The sequence below is a fragment of the Acomys minous genome (genome assembly GCF_964271855.1).
Source record: "Acomys minous genome assembly, chromosome: 6".
NCBI classification, from domain to species: Eukaryota; Metazoa; Chordata; class Mammalia; order Rodentia; family Muridae; genus Acomys; species Acomys minous.
In genome coordinates this window covers 97,351,372-97,371,562 of record NC_140487.1, presented here as the reverse complement: position 1 = coordinate 97,371,562, position 20,191 = coordinate 97,351,372, and the positions used below count along the sequence as shown (strand labels likewise).

Sequence of the window (20,191 nt, the reverse complement as noted above, 5' to 3'; positions counted from 1 at the left end):
AACATATTTCCTTATAAGGTCACAACTCCCTGAGAGAAAAACCTGCCTTCCACCCCAGCTGGCTTTATTTCTACAATTTAGGATGAAGACAATGTGGCTTTAAAAGCTCAGCACAAGCTTTGGCATTTAGTGGCTAGAACAAAGCTGAACTTACCTCTGTCATGCGGGGCTTTCGGGAGCTGGATGGAACCAGCCTTCCTGCCTCAGGATGCGGAGCTGTCGCCATGGTATATGTCTCTTTGCTCACTTTCTGCTTAGATCTCAGGAGGGACAAAGCAGCTTTAGTGGAAACCCCTGGAAGGTTGGGGTTGTACAAACTTATGCACCAACCAGCGTAAACAGAGGACCTCCTATCTGCATGCTGGGTGTGATTTGGCTTAATGTAGTTTAAATAGCACCAACTGACATTAGTGGTCGTGTGGAGGCTGGGGAACTGCAGTACCTTCTTTGAGTCTGTACCTTCTTGCAATTTGGCTGGCTTGGGGGAAGTGTCTGACAGAGGCAGAGAGCTAGGGGGTGCCAGGGGAGGGAGGTCAGTCTGTTCCTTTGGATCTTCTTTCTTTACACTCAGTGGAGGCAGACTTCTTCTGTGAGCTTTGCTAGATGGCTGGGCATATTCCTTCAAAGCTTCTGAGCCTGGGGATGTCCCACGGGACAATGTGGAATGAGAGAGTTCCTTTGGGTCAGATAGATCTGAAGACAAGCTGGACAGTGTTTCTGCCTCCCTCCTGCTCCAGCCCTGTCCACTCACATGGGGCTTTTCAGTCCTCTTCCTGTCCTCTGTGCCAGTCAGCACAACGCTGCAGGTGCTCACAAGCTCCAGTTTTTCATCTGCCTTGGAAGCCTCCTCCTCTTTTACTCTTTTCTGCTGCTGGGTTTCCATGGTAAGTTCAAGACTGCCAGCTGGGGAGAGGACACGCTTGCTTCCACCAGCGGTGGATGAGCACCCCTCTAGGCTTAGGATACCCTCAGAGGAGAGTGAAGTGCCTTTCCTTTCAGGCACTCTCAGATATGGTGTCTGGAAATCTCTGCTTTGTTCCTTGCTTACACTAGATGGCCCGGGCCCAGATTCATCATATACATCAGCCCCACACACAGTCAACCCTTTGGAGGAAAGTTCTTCATATTTGGCAAGAGCCATGCTTGCTGAGCTGCCTTGAGACTGTGTGACCAAAATCTGAGACAAAGTGGTGTACATGGCACTCCCATAGGATGGCATGTGGGTCTGGATGCGGACGGGAACAACCAGTGACGGTGCCATAGCATCTGGACAGGCAGGCAGGGCCAGTGGTGGGGCTGATGTGGGAGCTGGGGAGGTAGCTGGGGGAGTTCTAGGGGCCAGCTGGATGTCACTGCTGTATTCTGTGCTGCCAGAGGGGCCGGGAGGTCCTGTCCCCAGAGGGGCTAGGCTGGTTTTGACTGGGGGCAAGTGGCTTTCTATTTCACCAGGGAGCTGCAGTGCAAACTGGGACTGCAGAGGCAGAAAATATCCAGAGAGGGTTGAGGAGGCAGGGGATGGCACGGGGAGGAAGGAAGGGGGCTGCCGGAAGGGGATATCTGCAGGGTGAGGCAGGAGCTGGGGGAGACGGAGCTGACTAGGGTGTAGCACAGTGGGCTGCAGAGGAAGTGGTGGGGCTTGGAACAAGGAATGTGGGAGTTGGGGCATGGAGTATGGGGAGGAGAGGAGGCTGGCCATTGCTTGGGTGGGAAAGAACTCGGAGGACTGTTCTTGCTCCTGAGGCTGCTGCAAGGAAAAGAGAGAAACTGGTGGGGGCAGCTGGGTACCAGGAGGTCGGAACACTTGCAGGGCTTCTGTGTAGGGTGGGCTGGACCCCAGTGAGGGCCTGTCCTGCATCTGGCTCTTGCCTCCCGAGGGCCCACCTTGTGTGGTGGCCGCTGAGATCTGGGGTACGGAACTTTTGGTGGAAGGACTGCTGGCTGAAGCCTCCTCACCGCTCTCTTGTTTTCCCTTGGGAGTGGCCTCCAGCTCTGCTTCTGGAGGTCTGTTCAGGGAGGCCTGTCTCACCAGAAAGCATTTTCTTCTTTCTGGCGGGGCAACTGGGGGTGGCGGAGCGGCAGGCACTGCTACAGATGGTCCGGTTGGGGACAAGCTGCCGTAGTCAAAGGATTTGCTTCGGGTCTCAGTCATGTGTGAGGAGTGGGGCACATTGGGGCTCTGCTCTGAGGCTGACCTTCGCATCTCTCGGGCGTGCGGGTGGTGGCTGGGGACAGTCAGCATGTGGGTGCCCAAGGTTTTGGAGCGTGGGTCTGAGGAGGGCCCAGGGGTCTCAGCCTTCCCATGGTCTTCCCTGTCGAATGAGGCAGAGCGGCTGGAGCCACTCAGAGAAATGCTGCTCTCCTGGCTTGGGCTTCGAGACAGAGGCACAGAGGACTCAAAGCTGGACTCTCCTGAGGACTGTGCCATCTCAGCCAGGCGGAGTCTCTTCTTCTTCGGTGGCAGCTTCTCTGCCGGGAGCTGTGCCAGTGTCTGACTGCGCTGAGGCCACTGGAATTCCTCTGTCTTCTCAGGCTCCTTCGGAGGCGGCTCAGGCTCTGTGTCAGGCCTGTCCGGCTCTTCTGTCACCAGGATCTCTGGAACCTGAATGTTGGGCTGGCGGACCAACCTCGGCTGCAGGGAGTGAGCCGAGCGTCCATGTGGGGCAGGTGGTGGGGATGAGAACGGGGCCAGGGACTTGTCTTCTTCCAGGCTGCTAGGCTGCTCCAGCGGGTCAGACTTCTCAAAGGAGCTGGTGTGCTGGATGACAGAAATTTCTTTGGACATTGTTCTCCTCTCTTTGCCCGGGTCTGAGCCAGTTCCTGCCTTGGGAGCCCTTGGCTGGAAGCTTGGGGGTCCCTCTAAAGAGGGCACTGATTTGCTTGGTTCTGCTGGTGACTTGGTGGACTCCAGGGGGAGGTTACAAGCTGCATCTGATGGGCCATGGCTGCCAAAGGCAGGCGGCTCCTCCTCATCTCCAAGGCTTTTCTCCTTCCTTCTTTTTCTCAGTGGAGTGAGTTCCAAGGTGGCCCCCAGTTTATAATGCATCATCTGGGACCAAGGCTCAGGCTCTGCCTGAGTCTTTTCCACCTCATGAGCACCTGCAGAGTGGGCTTTTGTAACCTGGAGCTCAGAACAGTAGTATTTCTTATGAGCTTCGTAATTATCTTTCTTTTTGTACCGAGCACCACAGATGGTACATTCATAGTTCATGCCTTTTGCTTTCAGCCCCTTCTTGGTTTTTTTGGTAAGATCGCTTTCCTTGGATTCTGGTTCGTCGGAGGGTTTCGAGGTGGGGTCTTTGTTGCTTGGTCCAGGTTCCTCAGAACTGTACTCACCTCCCAAAGGTAGTTCAATGGCGGGCTGGCGCTTCAGCATCCGAGGGTGGGAGGTAAACACGGGACTGCTGCGGCTGGGGGCCTCAGGGTCAGCAATGTGGTCATCAAAGGAGTAGCTACCACGGAAGGTGTGGTGGGGGGTGCTGATGGTGCAGGCGGCAGAAGGCATTGAGTGGCTTCTCAGGAGAGGCACAGGGTGCGCGGAGCTGGGCGGGTGCTGGAGGCTCAGCAACGATTGTTCCGCCTTCATCTTCTCCCCATGGGATGATAGTGACTCCCGGTAGAGGCTGGACTTGGGGGACTCCACACTGCTGCGCCTGGTGAGAGAACTCCTCCTGGGCTTTACACTGTCGATTTCACTGGTGTCCACCACGGCCTCGTTGATGGTGATGAGCTTGGTGATGTGTTCAATCACCTGTGTCCGGGGCACAGACAAAGGCACCAAGCTGGGCTTGTCTTCAGCCGACAGGGGCAGTAGGGGCTGGGTGGAGCTGGATGCCAGCATGGAGGTCCGCTGCCCAATCCGCCCGCACTTGCCGAAGATGATCTCTGCGTAGGACTTGGCATTGGTGTTGGGGGGGCTGACCTGCTGCTCGGCGCTCTCAGAGCGTGAGAAATACCCGGACTCTGTGCTGCCTTTGCTCCCTGGGCTCAGGAACGTCTGCTCCTCGATCAGCTTTTTCCTCTCACTCAGGCGGAGTGCCAGCTTCTGCTTGATGGTGTGTGTGTCTTCCGGTTTATGGCTCAGGGGATGCTCCGATGAGGCTTCTGCAAATGGGGTGGGGTCCTCGAGTGATGGTGCAGCGCTTGACTGGGACAGGGAGCCTCGTTCCTGGCTGGAACCGTGGCTCCCCGAGCTGTGCAGGCTACTTGAGAGCAGGGGGTGCTTAGATTTGGGAAGAACCTCCGTGGAGGGTCCTGCTGCAGCGCCAGTTTCCTCCTCAGAGTCGGTGCTTTCTCCCTCGGTGGGCTCCTCAAACTCTTCCCCCGGGATCCTCTCCATCTCCAGCCCAGGGGGATATATTTCACCGCTGGAGCCGGAGGCCAGGCCAGCTTTGATGCGGTGGGCATGGGATTTCCTGTGCTTGTAGAGGTTACTCTTGGTCTTGAAGGAGAAGCCACAGGGCCCGCAGGGGTAGGGCCTCTCACCTGTGTGTGAGCGAATGTGCTTCTGGAGCACACTGGGCTTGGCGCAGGGCCGGCTGCAGTACTGGCAGATGTATTTCCCCGGCTTCTGTGGTTTCCTCTCTTTCTTGTGTGCCTCTTCGGTGGGCTTCAGGGAGACCTGTGAGGGACGGGGCACGAAGACCTTAGGGATGCCAGGCAGGTCCTCGGGAGGGAGGATGGAGGGATGGGATGGGAGGAGCTGGCTCTGCGGATGCAGCCCGGGGGCCACAAAAGAGCCTGAGGGTCCAGGTCTCATGGGGTCAACCAACTGCCACGTGGAGCCCTCAAGAAGGTGCTCTGGTTTGCCAGGGGACATAAATGCTGGTGTCAGAGGGTGCTGCGGAAGCTGTGAGATGTGGACTGAGGCCTCGATGGAGGGCCTCCTGGAAGGCTTCAGCTGCTGGCCCGTTTTCTCCTGAGAGCCTTCTCTGAGGCCCACCGAGGGGCCTGAGAAAGGCTGCGGGGCTAGGAGCTCCTGGGTGGCACTCTCTGAGGGAGCAGGTGTGCCACTGCCTGGGTATGGGGTGCTGGAAGAAACGCTAGTCTGAATGGCCTCTCCTTTGGTCAGCCGCTTCCGGGGACTTCCATCAGCCTTCTTGGTACCCTTGATGCTTTGGTCAGGATCCATGACCTTCACAAGACTTCAGATGCTACTCAGGGAGTTTGGGGGTAGGTTGCATTTATGAATAATCCAAGTGTCCCGAGGTGTCTGGCTCTGCCCACATTGGTCAAGAGCGGTGGAAGCCAACCCCAGGATGGCTTTGGGAGTTGGGCTTTCCCCCTGACAAGTGTCAGTGGCTGCAAGTAGACTCAGAGCAGGTCCCGGGGTCCACACTGTTCATATTGGTGTGGCATGGCCCTCTACTCTGTAGACAGAAAGCACACTGGCATTTTCTGCCTGAGTGTCTGTCTTGAAAACAGCATGGAGGATGTCAGTATTGCCATTGAGCGGGGTTGATTGGCAGTGACGAGTGGCCCTTACGAGTCCCCTGTGTGCTATTTGAACAGCTGAAGGTTGGAGACATCTGTGTCCATGGTCCTGTCATCCCTGGTTCTGGCTGGAGAGATGCCACACTGGATGCTGGGGTGGCTGTGTTCCGGCCTCTTCTCCCCTTGAACTGTGTGGTGGAGATTAATGGCCTCAGAGGAGAAATCACGGTCTTCTATGAAGGGGAAAAAAATACACACAACAGAGGAAAGAGATTTACTGAGGCTGTCCATAGGCTGGGCAAATGGAGTGCAGTTAAAGCTAGCTAAGGCCTCTTAAAGATTAGCCAGAGACATTCAAATAGGATGCAGACCCCCCCCCCACCTTCCCATGCTCAAACTGTACCACTGCCAGTGTTTCTGGCAATGTTTTGTGGGATTACTTGTGGGGGCTAGAGGCCTGAGCCCTTGTCGCTGCCCTGTGACCCAGTCCCAGTTAGCCTGGACTTGCCAAGCCTCTGCTGTGAATCTGGAATAAGGGTAACAGCAGGTCCTGTCTGAACTGCTCCTGTAGCCTTCAGCAGAACGCCATGAGGAAATGGATACAGATGCTGCTGAGGGGGTGGGGGTGGGGGAGGGGCAGAGGAGGTACCAGAGGATGCTGGGATGAGCTTTCCCAGGGATAGTTTGTTATTTAACTAAGCTCCTTATTTAAGAGATCCTGACCCAGGTTCCCTTCAGCCCCTGGCAGAGACTTGAGGAGTTGACACACAGTTCCACAGATGAACCATTCTGCAAGGTGCAACCATCTCTCGAATAACATAGTCTTTCTGGCTCTAGATCTGCATGTCCTTGAGAAATATCATTCATCTTTTTACCCCCATGCAAACCCACTCCCTATCTTGTGTTTCTGAGCAAGCAGCAAGGGTAGGGACATGGCCCATGATAACTCACACTGAACTTGGCGATGATCATAGGATTGGTCCAAATAAGGAAATGGGGAATTTTCTAGAGGTTCCTCCAGCTCTGGGTTTGTTTTTGTTTTTGTTTTTTGCTTTTGGTTTTGGTTTTTCAAGGCAAGGTTTATATGCGTAGCCCTGGCTGTCCTGGGACTTGCTCTATAGACCAGGCTGGCCTCGAACTCAGAGATCTGCTTGGCTCTGCCTCCAAAGTGCTGGAACAAAAGGCATGCGCCACTACCACCCAGAACTTTGCAGCCTTTTCTTGTCCTCCAAATGTGCCAGTGAGGCCCTATGTATAGGTCAGAATGTCAGCACAATGCACTAGAGTTTCAGGGCTCCATTTCAAGCCACATAGAGGACGAATGTAGAGGCCATAGGATAGCCACCGAGCCCGTGTCATAGGATAGCCACCGAGCCCGTGTCATAGGATAGCCACCAAGCTCGTGTCATTTGCCACTTAGCCCATGGTCCCTCAGAAGCCAACTGACAACCATGAGGAGAATCTGGTTTTCAACAGCTAATTGGCTAACACACCAGGCCAGTCAGCTCTTATTCTAGAAGCTTCAGTAGGTTTGACTGTTGAAACAACCCAAGAAGGAAGCAATCAGAGCTCACTGGAGCTAGAGCCACCAAGATCTCAGCCGCTAAGGTCATGTAACAGAGACACCAACAGATTCAAGGCAAGCTGGCCAGAAACTTGAAGATAAGTGGGAAAACTCCTTTGCCATCTTAAGTGCTACAACCACATAGCCAGAGACTGGAATGGACACCCAGAAGCTGGGGGAGCCGGGAGCTGGGCTGTGTTAGGCCAACTAGGTCACTATCACTGCCAGGACACTAGAAATCTACTTGAGGCTCTAGGCTGAGGTGCTAGGGCCACTGCTCAAGTGAGGTAAAATTGAGGTGACGGAGGGAGGGACTTCATGCCCAGGGAGCTGTTATGCCAACTTAACCCCAGAGGTTAGGTTGGAGGTTCTAACAAGGTTCTTTGCTAGTAATTAACACACACACACACACACACACACACACTCTCTCTCTCTCTCTCTCTCTCTCTCTCTCTCTCTCTCTCTCTCTCACACACACACATATACACGTGCACATATGTACGTACACTCACACATATACCCATAAACATACATATACACACTCACACACACACATACACATATACGTACACACACGTACATACACATACATACAGTATACTTAAATTTCTCACAGTGTTTTCTTTATTGGCTCTCTGTGGCATTTCTTTGCATATAAGAAATGATGTAAGGACTAACTTATTTTTTTTAATTAATGAAAGCTCATTGCCCCAACACCATGACTGAGTAGTCCTGAACTCCCCTCTAGGTGTCTGCTAAACTCATGAGGTCTAGGCCCACAGTCTAGATACACTAAAATAAACACCTGTGGGTGAAAGGTCTTAAAAAAAAAAATATATATATATATATATATTTTTTTTTTGTGTGTGTGAAATTCTTCCATGTGAATCTGACCCACACACATGTGTATAGCCTAGCACTTAGGTAAACAGAGCAATTGACCCTCACTGCCCCCCAGAGTTAACCAGCCTGCCTGTCTGTTTCTACCCAGCCTCCCCACAGTTACTCCACTACTCACTGTGGAAGAGAAATTCTGTGGCAGTTAGTGTAACGAGGCTAGAGTGCTTTTCCCTTTTCAGGTCCTCTCAATAGCTGCTCAGCATAGAGACTGAGCCAGTGGCGCTTAGCCCTGTGATCAGCTTCTCCTTCCTATGTTGCCTTCACATACTGCTGTTCCAAAGGGGAGGAACTGTGCAGGCTGCCTGGAGAAAGATGCGCTACAGCTGGGCCTTAAATGATGGACATGATTGCGTTAGATTTAGAAAAAGGGGGTTGTTTTAGTGCTAGGGGCAAAGAAAGCCAGGAGGGTTGATGTGGTCACAGGATGTTGAGATTTTGGGATCTGGTACTCAGGGTGTCAAGGAGGGGGCTTTGTGATGCTCTGGGGGTGGGTTCCAGGCTTTGGGATGAGTTCCTATGTATTCCCACCTCAGTCCCAACTGTGAGTGCTCAGTGGTGTCTCACACATGCCTTAACAGAACTGTAGTCACTGGTCCCTGGAAACAGGGAAAGAGGACGCCTTGTCACCGCGGTGTGCTGGGGAACGGGTCGAGGCTTCTGGGGTGATGTCACCTCACACTCTCTAATATGATGTATTCCTGGCAAGCAGTTGGCTGAGGGTCCTGTGGCTGCCCTGGGTTGGGCTGGGAGGATGTTTTCTTCTCTTTCATGTACTTATGTACTTATCCATGCAGTAGTGCATGTGTATCCATATATGTATGTGGGCGTGCATGGCACCTGTGAGTGTGTAGGCCCTAGGAATGCTTGTGAGAGTCATTCCTCTGTGTGTACAGCGTGGGCCCTGGGTTTGGACTCAGAATGTTTCTCGGCCAGTAGCTCAAAGCACTCATTCTCCAAGTCACCCAGGTGACAACCCTGGGTCAGGCCTGTGCTTAGCCAGTTCATCAGTGGCTTCTGGTGAACTTGTCTCTCTCAGACAGGGCCAGGGCCTGGGCCTACACATCTTATTTCCAGTGCCTGATCCCAAGCACATCATTTAGTGCAGTGTAACGCCGAGAACGTACCATGTGCCGGCACTGCTCGGCATTAGTGTATTGACTCTTACCCATGCTCCTCCAAAGCTGAAGGCTTCTTGCTTTCCAATCAGACAGGGAAGAATCAAGATAGGAATTGAGTCCCCAGCTCAGGCTGATGCCCTGGGAGGTCACGTGGGTGAGGTGGCCAAGCAGTCTGAATCACTGCCTTCCTTCCTGGCCTCCTATCTCCTTCAGAAGTCTCTCCAGAGAGCCACAGTGCATGAAGTTGTACCCGATCTGTTCCCCAGGTGTCAGTCACCGTGTGACCATGGTGACTGCTATGGTCTCGACCTGACCATCCCCGGTACCCACGAGTAAAGGTCTGGTCTTCACTTAGTGCTATGGGTACGTGGTAGAAAACTAGAGAGGTAGGCTTAATGGGAGATCTCTTTCGGTGTGCTGTTGGGAGGTGACATGGGACCCCGACTGTTCCCAATTACTTCTGTTTCCCAGTCACTGTGAAGTGAGCAGCTTGCTCCACAGTGTCCTTCTGCCACAGACCCAAAAGCAATAAGCTGGCCAATTATGTACTACAGGCCCCTAAACTACGAGCAAAAGAAACCTTTTCTCTCTTTAGCCTTTATCTCAGGTATTTTGTTATAGCAGCGAAGCTGACTAACCCTTAAGCTCAGGGTGGTAAATCTCTTGGACCATGTTTGTTCCTGTAATAATACATGGGGGTAGGTTGGGGGTCTTCACTATCTGGGAGACTCTTAAATAATTTCCCTTGGACAACTGATCTCTGACTCTTCGTTTGTTTTGTTTTGTTTTAATTCACCTCTCATATAATTCTGAGACCTAGAGAGAGAGAGCCTTTGACTTCTGAGCACTGGTCAAAAACCACAACCAGTTTGTACAGAGCAAAGTGAGCTGTGTCTGGTTGGGATCTGTCTTCCTGTTAGACCCCGAGATTAAGGTGACACTCTTATAATCAGAGAGGTTGAAGTCTCTGGTGACATCCATGGAGAAACCAGGCACAAGATTCCTAGCCACTATGAGGCAAGTGTAAAGCCAGAGCTCTCTGTCTTGCTTAGGCCACCCCGGGGGCACTTGTGCAGTGGTAAGAGGCAGTGATGGTGTACACGCAGGTCCTGAGTCAGTCTGGCTCTGCTAGTACAATCAGGCCTACCAGGTGCCTTCTGCAATGGAGACCCTGTGGGGCCTGGGCCACCCAGCCTCGCAGATAGCACTCAGCTCTGAATTTAAGTCCTAACTCCCAGGGCAAAGCATAGCACTCCCAGCAGCCTTTCTTCCTGCCATGAGGGCTGGCCTTGTTAAGAACTTTTTGTGTTTGTCTTTTACCTGGAAAAGTATCTACCGTGCTGATGTCTTGCCCCTGTGATGCTGAAAATGAGAGAGAGAGAGCACTGGGGCAGCCAGCAGCTCATCTCAGCAGGGGCCTAGTGCAGACCTGATGCTCGGGGCTAATTCATCTGCTAGGTTGCCTATTGTTATCCACCTAGTTAGCACGCCACCCTCCTAGCTTGTCATTTATTTATATCTGCCTTTCTTTCCCACTAGCATCCAAAGCGATGTTTGACACCCGGGGAAACTCAGTGGGCGTTTGTGAACTTAAGTCGACCTATTTATGTTCAATGAGCCAGTAAGTGCTACTGAGGAGACCCTGGGGGGTGGGGGAAAGAGCCTGTCAGGAGACTGGGTCAGACTAGTGTCTTCTGGCCACTGTGCTTTGTGACAGAATCTCCACCTGGACCAGACCTGGATTCCAGAGCAAGCTAGCACGCTTGTCAGCTTCCAGTAGGTCTCCAGCTAGCTTTTGGCCACATTGGTACAAAAGGCACACTCATCCACAAACTGCCTAGGTAGTTAGGGTTCTCCTGTCTATCATGAAGGGCAACGTATAAAACCTGCTACAACAGTGCTGGAGGCAAGATGGCTCACTGGGTAAGGATACTTGCTCCAAGCTAGATGACCTGAGGTCAGTTTCTGGAACCTACATGGTAGAAGTAGAGGACCAGCATCTGCAAATTATCCACGGCACACATGTGTCCCCCACCCCACATACACACAGTAGATAGACAAGTGCAGTAATTTCTTAATTAAGAAAATAACACACTATAAAATTTAACACACACACACTCTGGGGTGGGGGGAAGTACATACTTCCTATAAGCATACTAAAAAGGCAGATTACTGCTATTTATTGTGTATATCCACAGTGAACAAGGACACTGCCTACAGTCTCTCTCTCTCTCTCTCTCTCTCTCTCTCTCTCTCTCTCTCTCTCTCTCTCTCTCTCCATCTGTGTGGCAGGTGGACATTACTGTCCTACCAGTGGCACACAGTCACGATCACTCTGCAACACACTGTTTCATTTATCTGCTCTACCTCAAAGACTACATGGACTTTCTCAGGACAGGGACCGGCGCAACTGAAAATGGCCAAAGTTAACTCAAAATGGAAACAAGACAGTCAGCACAAAAGTTAAAACTATAAAACTCTTAGAAGAAAACATAGGAAAAGCCTTATGGTGTTTGAACTAGCAATGGAATTTTAAAATATAACACAAAGCCAAAAAATATTAGACTGGATGGCATCAAGATCAGTAACTCCTAGGTGTCAAAGGGCAAATCAGCAGAGAGAGGTGAAAAAGCCTCTGGAATGAGAGAATATATTTGCAGTTATAGCTCTGACAGAACCAATATCAAACACACATAAAGCACGGTCATAATTAAATAACAACAAAAGCAAACACTTCATTTAAAAAAAAATGGCCAAAGGACCCAACAGACATTTCTCTGAAGGCCTTCAAGTGACCAATAAGCACAAGGAAAGATGCCTGGCATCACCAATTATTTGAGAACAGGAACTCAAGCACAGAGTCCAGGTACCATCTCACCCATGTTAGTTAGGATAGCCACTATCATGAAAGGAAGGAAGAGTGTGAACTGGCCCAGTGGGTCAAGTGCTTGCTGAGCTCAGGTCCCTAGCACCCACACAATTGCCCGGCAGGCTGCCTGGAGCCCCAGGCCTCAGGAGGTGCAAACAGGAGCCCCCCCCCCCCCCAGGGCAAGCCAGCTAGATTAGCCCAATATGTAAGCTCTGAGTTCAAGTGCTTCAATACATGTAGTGGAGAATAATCAAGAAAGACACCTGACATCAACCTCAGGACTCTACATGTACACACACACACACACACACACACACATACACACGCACACACGCACCCACATACATGTGAACACATGTACATGAGTGCATACATACCGCACACATAAAAAAGTGCTGACAAGGGTGCAGAGAAACTTGGAAACTGTTATGCGCTGTTGAGAATGAACAACGACTCAGCCTGCATAGAAAACAGAGTGGCAAAAGATTAAACACAGAATCTCGGGGCCAGCGACATGGCTCAGTGGGTGAAGGAGGCATTCGCCTCCAAGCCCGATGACTTAAGTTTGATCTCTGGGATCCACATGATATAAGAAGAGCGGAGACATCTACAAGTTGTCCCCTGGTCTTCACATGTGCATGCGTGCATCCGCGTGTGTGTGCACGCGCCATTCGTGGTGGCTCCGTTCTTCATTAATTTCCGCCGTACCCTCTGGCTGCACCTGGAGAACACTGATCCGCTAGGCTGGCAGCCAGAGAGTCCCAGCGGTCCTCCTGTCCCTGCTGCCCCAGCACGGAAATTACAGGTGTACAACTGCTCTCTCAGCTTTCTGTGTGGGTAATGAAAATGCTTACGCAGCAATTGTTTTGCCCATCAAATAGCAATGCCTTTTATAGGACCAAGAAGGAGCTTGCCAATCTGCATATACCATGAAATTTCCTCTTGTGTGACTGTGAGATCCAGTTTTAGGCTTTACATTTAAGTCTTAATCCACATACAGTTTTAGGTTTTACATTTAAGTCTTTAATCCACTTTGAGCTGATTTTTTTTTAAAGGTGTGGTGTAAGGCAAGGACTCCGGTTCGTTCTTTCACATGTGGGTACCCAGTCTCACATTCATACTGTAGATTCTTGGCAACACACAGCTGACCATAAACGTGTGGTTCTATTTTGGACTCTTTATTTTCTTTCACTGGTCTCTATGCCTAATACCATACTGCCTTGAATACTGCAGCTTTGTAATATAATTTTTAACTAGGAGGTGTGATGTTTCTAGCTTTCTTATTCTTCCTCAGGATTTAGTTATTCATAGGGATTTTTTGTTTGTGGTTCCATATGTATTATAAAATCTTCCCTATTAAAACGTGTTAGTATTTTTTATAGAGTCTGCACTAAATCTGTAGATTGCTTTGGACAGTATGGACATTTAACAATAATAGTTCTTCCAGTCCATGAATATATGCTTTTTCATTTGGGCTTTGAATTTTTTTAATCAACTTTTTTTAAGCTTTTGGTATATAATGCTTTCCTTTCTTTAGTTAAGTTTATTTCTGAGTATTTTATTATTTTGTGTACTATTGCAAATGACATTGTTTTTACTTTACTTTCAAGATATTCATTGCCATTATATAGACAGGTAACTTATTTATATGATTTTCCATATTGAAACCTTACTAAATTTATTATTTCTAATAATAAAATTTATTATTATTATTATTATTATTATTATTATTATTATTATTATTATTATTATTATTATATGATTGGGGGCATGCCATGATGAATGATATGGTAGCTGGAGGCCAACTTTGTGGAGCCATTTCTCTCCTCCACTTTTACATGGGTTCTGTGGATAGAACTCAGAATATTAGGCTTGTGCAGCAAGCATCTTTACCTGTTAAGCCACCTCACCAGCCCTCTGAAGTAGAACACAGTGTATCTATCTGGACTACCTGGTCCCTGAGATGGAACACTTTGCATCTCTAAGGACCATCTTGTCTATCAGAGATTAAACACTGTATACCTATGAAGTCTATCTGGTCTGCCTGAGGTAAAACGCTGTGTATCTGTGATGTATATCTGGTCCATCTGAAGTGAAACACTGTATTGGCGAGGTCTATCTATGGCAAAACACTATGTAGTGTATCTCAGGCAGAACACTGTGTATTTTGAGGTCTACTTGTCTAGCTAAGGTAGAACACTGTATATCTGTGAGGTCTATATTGGCGTATAATGCTATTATTTGTTTCTACTTCTTCTGCATAAGTTTTAAATCTATGATCAAAAGTAGAGTATTATAGCATGTAAAGAGAAAATCAACATGATTACTCACTAGGGAACTATACATTAAACCAACCACCTATCTACCAGAATACCTAACATGAAAAAGCCAAACTAGCCCCATGGCCTAGGCAAGACTCGGGGCCAACAGAACAAACACATCATGTACTACTTGGCTGGCTAAAGCTAATGCCAAGCACGCCTATCTCTGACCCAAAATTTGGTAAGAATATATGCTACTAAAATGTATATAGTTGTATACTAAAAATAATAACAAAACACTCAAAGCAACTTTGTCCACTGGGAACAACCCAATGGCAATAGCAAATTGAATGGATAAATAAATATTGGTATATTCACACAAGTAACACACATAGTAGCACACATAGTAACAGAAAGGAACACATGTAGTAACAGAAAGGAACGGCAGGGCTATAAGCATTTAAAATCTAGGTCCTATAGATACAGCAGCAAGTGAAGGGACTCTGGCACCATCGACTACCAGCTGTGTGACTGTGTCTGATTACCTTAAGTGTAGGTAAAGACTGTTTTATGGCCGTACAAAGCTGATTCTCTCTCTCTTCCCGCCCCCCTCCCTCTCTCTGTTTACTGGGAAGCAGATTTCTGGGCTGACAGAAATATTCTAGACTTTGATGTGGTTACATATATATATTAAACACACATATATACATATACATAAAAATATTAAGGCTTTTGCTTGTATATATATAATATTATGTCTGTTATACCTCAAGTTTTAAAAAGTCATAGATTTTGCACTTATAAGTGGAGACTGGTGGGGATTACAAGGGTGACTATGCAGAAATAGACACCAAACTCTGAAGAAAAAGTGGGATTGCACCAGGGAGAGAAGGGAACTAGCTGTGGGCAAGGTCAGATGACAAGCACATTCCAAGTGTGAGAGAAGACAGGTCGCTCAGTACGGCCAGCATGCTGGGTGGTGTTGGGCCAGTGTCGTATGCCCACCAGGTGTTTGGGGTTTAGGGCATGGGCTCAATCATATTTCCCTCCATCTACTTACATGAGCTCCCCCCCCCCAAATCACATGTTGGTGGAATATTTGAGGCTCCTCATCATTATAGTGCAGCCAATGTAGGGAATCACAAATGCATTAAGGACTGACCGGGGAGTACATCTGTGGATACAGGGGCTGTTTCCTCTATAACTGTTAGTGTCCCCCCAAGTACAATGTTTTCTAATCCTCAGAATTAAGCCATCCTCCCTGGATTCTGGGTCTGAATCTCGGGGGAGGTTTGCGTTGACCCTCTCCTCAACATTCACCCAAGTTATGCTATGAACAATGAATTTTACATATACTCTCTCATTGTACCCCACTCTCCTGTCTGCCTCCACATTTTCACTATATCTCTGTTTACACCATTTAGCGCCCCAACATTCACGTTCACTTCCATATTATAACTTAGTCTGTAGGTTAATTAAAAAAGGAGAAGCCATTAAACAGCTTGACGATGAATGTATCATTCATCCCTTTGGGATCAGTTGGTGTGAGTGGGCCCAAGTTGAAAACAAAGTAACTATAGCAATGAAACTTTTCATAAAAGTTAATAGCTTTCTTCATTCACTTCTTCAATCTCTCAGCATCATAGTTTTGGATTTTTTAAAAAAATGTTTTTGAGCCAGGTGGTGGTGGCGCACGCTTGTAATCCCAGCACTCGGGAGGCAGAGGCAGGCGGATTGCTGTGAGTTCAAGGCCAGCCTGGTCTACAAAGTGAGTCCAGGACAGCCAAGCCTACACAGAGAAACCCTGTCTCAAAAAACAAACAAAAAAAAAGTTTTTGATTTGATGTTGGCCAAATCCTCCTGGACATGGGCTTGCCCTGCAGAGTGCTGGAATAGCCAGTGACACTCCATTGAGAAAACTGATTTTCCCTTGCTGGTGGGTATCAATTGCAAATAGCTTCTAACTCAATGGTATTTTGTGGACTTTTCTTTTTTTGCTGTTCCATTCTGCTTTGTTTTGGCACTTTTTCATTTTAAAGACCTTCTAAATGACAAAAATTATAAAATATTGCAAAGTTTTTGATTGATAGATATAGCTCCAAGTGTTTTTCCTCCTAGAAAGAATAAGGAAGGGGTTGTGATAAACTTTTCTAATTCTCACTTGAAAACACGTTTTTATCTTTCTATCCTAATTTGACATAGTAAGACTCTTAGCTTCAGAGCCCCGGCTTCCATACTTTTGAGAGAACTACCCAACTTGGCTAGATAGAGCATCTCGTATTACCGATGACAAATTCTTACATAAGTTTTTTCTTTCTCTGGAATTTCATCAAAACAAATCTAAATGTTCATTTTTACTAAGTCCTGTCCTGAATCCATGTGCTCTCCCCATTCTAAAGCCTGTATATGTTCCCTTAACTTCTAGAACATTTCTTTGCTACACTCTTGACACTTCTACCAGTCTTCACCTTTATCATCCCTGCCTGTGCCCTAACTTCTGGCTCTCCTCTTTGATGGATACTTAATTTTTATCAGTTCTCATTTTTTCCTCAAGAAAAAATAATCCAATAGATTTTCTTGGTTTTTATACCTTGATCACCAACCCACATTTATCGTGTCATTCGGTTTCCATGAACTTTTTCTCATAATTCAAATAACAATTTCCTTTTCTCTGATTGTTCTATTGTCACAGAAACTGGTTCCTTCCAAGTAAATAAAGTAAACTTAGGCTGGGGACATGCCTCAGTGATTAAAAACACACGCTGTTCTTGTAGAGGATCTGAGTTCGAATTTCAGCAGACCAGAAAGCTTATAAGTGCCTGTAACTTCCGGTTCCAGGAGATCTGACTCCTCTGGCTCCAAGCCTCCAAGGACACCTGTGCCCACATGCACACACACAAACACAGACAGAGATGCATCATTAAAAATAATAAAAATTAATTGTTTAAAAATGAAATACATGTTCAGTACTGCCAAGCATACTGATGCTGGTTTATTTTGGGCTTTTCTGATGTGGAATGAGCTTTCTTTGGTCTTTATCTCCTGGCATTCTTTTTTGTGCTATTGGTTCGATGTTTGGTGGTCCTGGTTATGAACGAGGGACTGCATCGTAAAGTCAGTGTTTGCATGAAGGTATTGACTTGAGCTCCCATAAGAAGGAGCTTAGAAAAGATAGAAATTTACTTCTGTCTAATGTAACGGTCAGAGTGCCAGCAGCCAGGGCTGAAGACGCCTTCTCTTTTGTCCCCAACATTGCATGGCTTCCATTTCCCACCATCACATCCGCATCCTAGTCAGAGGCCGGAGGAAGGGAGGGCAGGCTTGAGGATCGCGGGTCATTTCAGTTCACACCAGCATGAGAGTCACAGCTTATTCCTAGGAAGGCCAGGACTTGTGGTCTTTAGCTGGATAGCCTTGGTGGGATCTGCTCAAATCTCATCACCGCAGGAAAAGAAGAGGAGGGGCACTCTGCTGAAACCACCAACCACACTGGGCTTCCGGTAGTGTTTGCTCCCTTCTCTCACAGATTAACCCTGGTGGGGGAGCCATGTCAGGGATCTTCGTCAGAGTGTGAAGCAAGTCTCCCAATGAGGCCTGCTCATGATGCTGTTCTGATCTCAGGTGCTTCTCTCTTGTTCTCTTTGTCACACACTACAGTTTATTCTCATAACTTGTGTGTGTGTGTGTGTGTGTGTGTGTGTGTGTGTGTGTGTGTGGTGTGTGTGTGTGTGTGGTATATATGCACATGTATATGTGTGTGCATATGTGTGTGTGTGTGTGTGTGCATATGTGTGTGTGTGTGGTGTATGTGTGTGTGTGGTATATGTGCACATGTATATGTGTGTGCGTGTGTGTGTGTGTGTGTGTGTGTGGTGTATGTGTATGTGTGTATGTGGTGTATGTGTGTGTGTGGTGTGTGTGTGCGTATGTGTATATGTGGTGTATGTGTGTGTGTGGTGTATGTATGCATGTGCGTGTGTGGTGTATGTGTGTCCACGTCCTCTTAGTTCTGTTTCCCGAGAACTTGGGAGAATACACTGTTCTGCACTCATGTTCTCTGCCGAGATTCCCTGAGCTCCTAGCGTCTCTGTTGCCTGGCCATGGTACCCTTCTCTCTCGTTTTTTTCTCACAGGTGGAAAGTTATTTGTTCACAAGCTTTTCTCTTCCTGCATGGTGAGTTCTTTTAGAGCAGGGAGCCACTGCCTTGCAGGACACACAGATGGCATCTATCAAAGAGTGGCTGAGTGAAGCTGGCAGCTGACAGGGGTTTTCCAGGATGGAGAGAGGATGCTCCCATGCATCTTCTTAAAGAGGACACTGTAGAGAGGCCAAGGAGGGACAAGAACACCAATTCCTGATGTGACAGGATGCTGACAGCAGGCAAAGAAGTGTCCCAGGATTCACACCTGAGTGGTCTGGTGTCCCCAAGCATAGTCTTGTGGAGGATTTCATGGGCCAGGGCACAGCCAGGTCAGTTCCTTGAGGCCCATGAGAGTTCTGTTAAGCTCAACAAATACTGATTCCAACCTTATTTTGGGGTCAGGAATTGTCACTTCAGGCCCTGACCCAGATCTTCCTGTTTTGACAACTTCTGAGTTCTAGAAGCACTTGAGGACAGGCCATGCCTTCCAGGCATAGTTCTGAGCTGCCCTCCAACCTGTTCTCATGGGGCAGGAGGCTGCGGTCCTGTGTGGTTTTTAAAAACTTAAAAATATATATATATACTCCTGCAGTTCACACATTTGTTTACCACCCAAGCCAAGCGATTTTTGAAAATTCCACCCTGGCAGAAAGGCCACAGGATATGGGAGAAGCCTGGGTCCAAAGCTATATTCTGTGGGAATCTCTTTTTGTTTCCCAATTCCCTAATCACAGGCTGCTGGTTGCCTGCTGCATTATGAACAAATGAATGGATGGATGGATGAATCCAAATGTGCAGTGGGATGCATCATAACATAAACCTGGTTTCTCCACTTCAGCCCGTCCAAGAAGAACCAGAAGAAAAGATAAAGAGCCCATTAGAAAGGGTCTGGTGCTTTAAGAAAGATGGATTGTACCAAATGACAAACTGCAGGGCATTTAGAACCGTAACAAGGGGGTGGGGGCAGCTGACATGAGCCCAGGCTCCTCTAAGCACCCGAGGCACACTTTGTCTTCAAGTCTGTGCAGTAGATAGTGTTTCTAAGTCTGTTTTACAGGTAAGGAAACTAAGGTAGGAAAGGACACATACATGCCCAAGAGGCTAGGGGTCTACAGGTGGCTGGGTAGGGTCACCACCTCCTTACATCACTCCAAGGAAACAAGGGGAAACTGGAGTGGTGTGTGAGCTTTGGGAACTAGAGCACCAGCTTTGGCCCTATCCTGCAGGCAACCCAGTGAGGCGGGTGACAAGCCAGTTAGGTTCACCACTCCGCTAAGTAAGAAAGGGTATTGTGTACAGTTGGATGCTGAGGTCTGATCTGCCAAAACATGTTGGGTTCTTCTTATCTCTAGCCTAGCTTACTCCAGCAAAACTGCCCCTGGCTCTGACTTCCTGCTGGATCCCTGTGCTTATGGGCACCGATGCCCTGGCTCTCCGGGCCCTGTACAGGAGCTGTCTTGTGTCACTTTCTTGCCTGGTCTCAGGACACTCTACCCAGTGCATCCACCCCACCTGCCATCTTTAAGCCTCCTACCTCTCAATCGCACCCTAGCCCCTCTACCCTTTCTGTCTACCTGCTGGGGGCTCAACACCTACCCAGACAACTGTATACTCTCTGTTCTTCCTTTCTTTGGCCAGCTCAAGCCAATTTGTCACCAGTTGCTCCCTGAGGCCACCGCTGTCCCTTCCTCTACCAGAATGTGCCTCCCGCTCTATGACACCGTTGATACCCAGAGAACTCCCACCTCGAATTAATGTAGTAATGTAGCTTTCACAGCCCCATCTCATCTGTTTCTACCTAAATTCATCCCTGTGAGGGAACCAGTTGATGACCACTTTGCCCGTCCCAAGATTGTAAGCACACTGTCTAGACATCACGTCATGACTGATACATCCTTTTGAACAGT

General features: G+C 48.4%; 1 protein-coding gene across 6 annotated transcripts in view; it reads right to left on the bottom strand.

Moving 5' to 3' along the window:
* HIVEP3 (HIVEP zinc finger 3) overlaps window positions 1-20,191 on the bottom strand; it is a 404,246-nt gene that overhangs the window by 33,529 nt on the left and 350,526 nt on the right. For all 6 annotated transcript variants that reach the window (XM_084785076.1, XM_084785081.1, XM_084785078.1 and 3 more), the window contains one exon: window positions 155-5,663. In XM_084785076.1, the coding sequence (XP_084641202.1) occupies window positions 155-5,128 (4,974 nt within the window). In that variant the 5' untranslated portion in view covers window positions 5,129-5,663. The remainder of the gene's footprint in view (window positions 1-154; window positions 5,664-20,191) is intronic.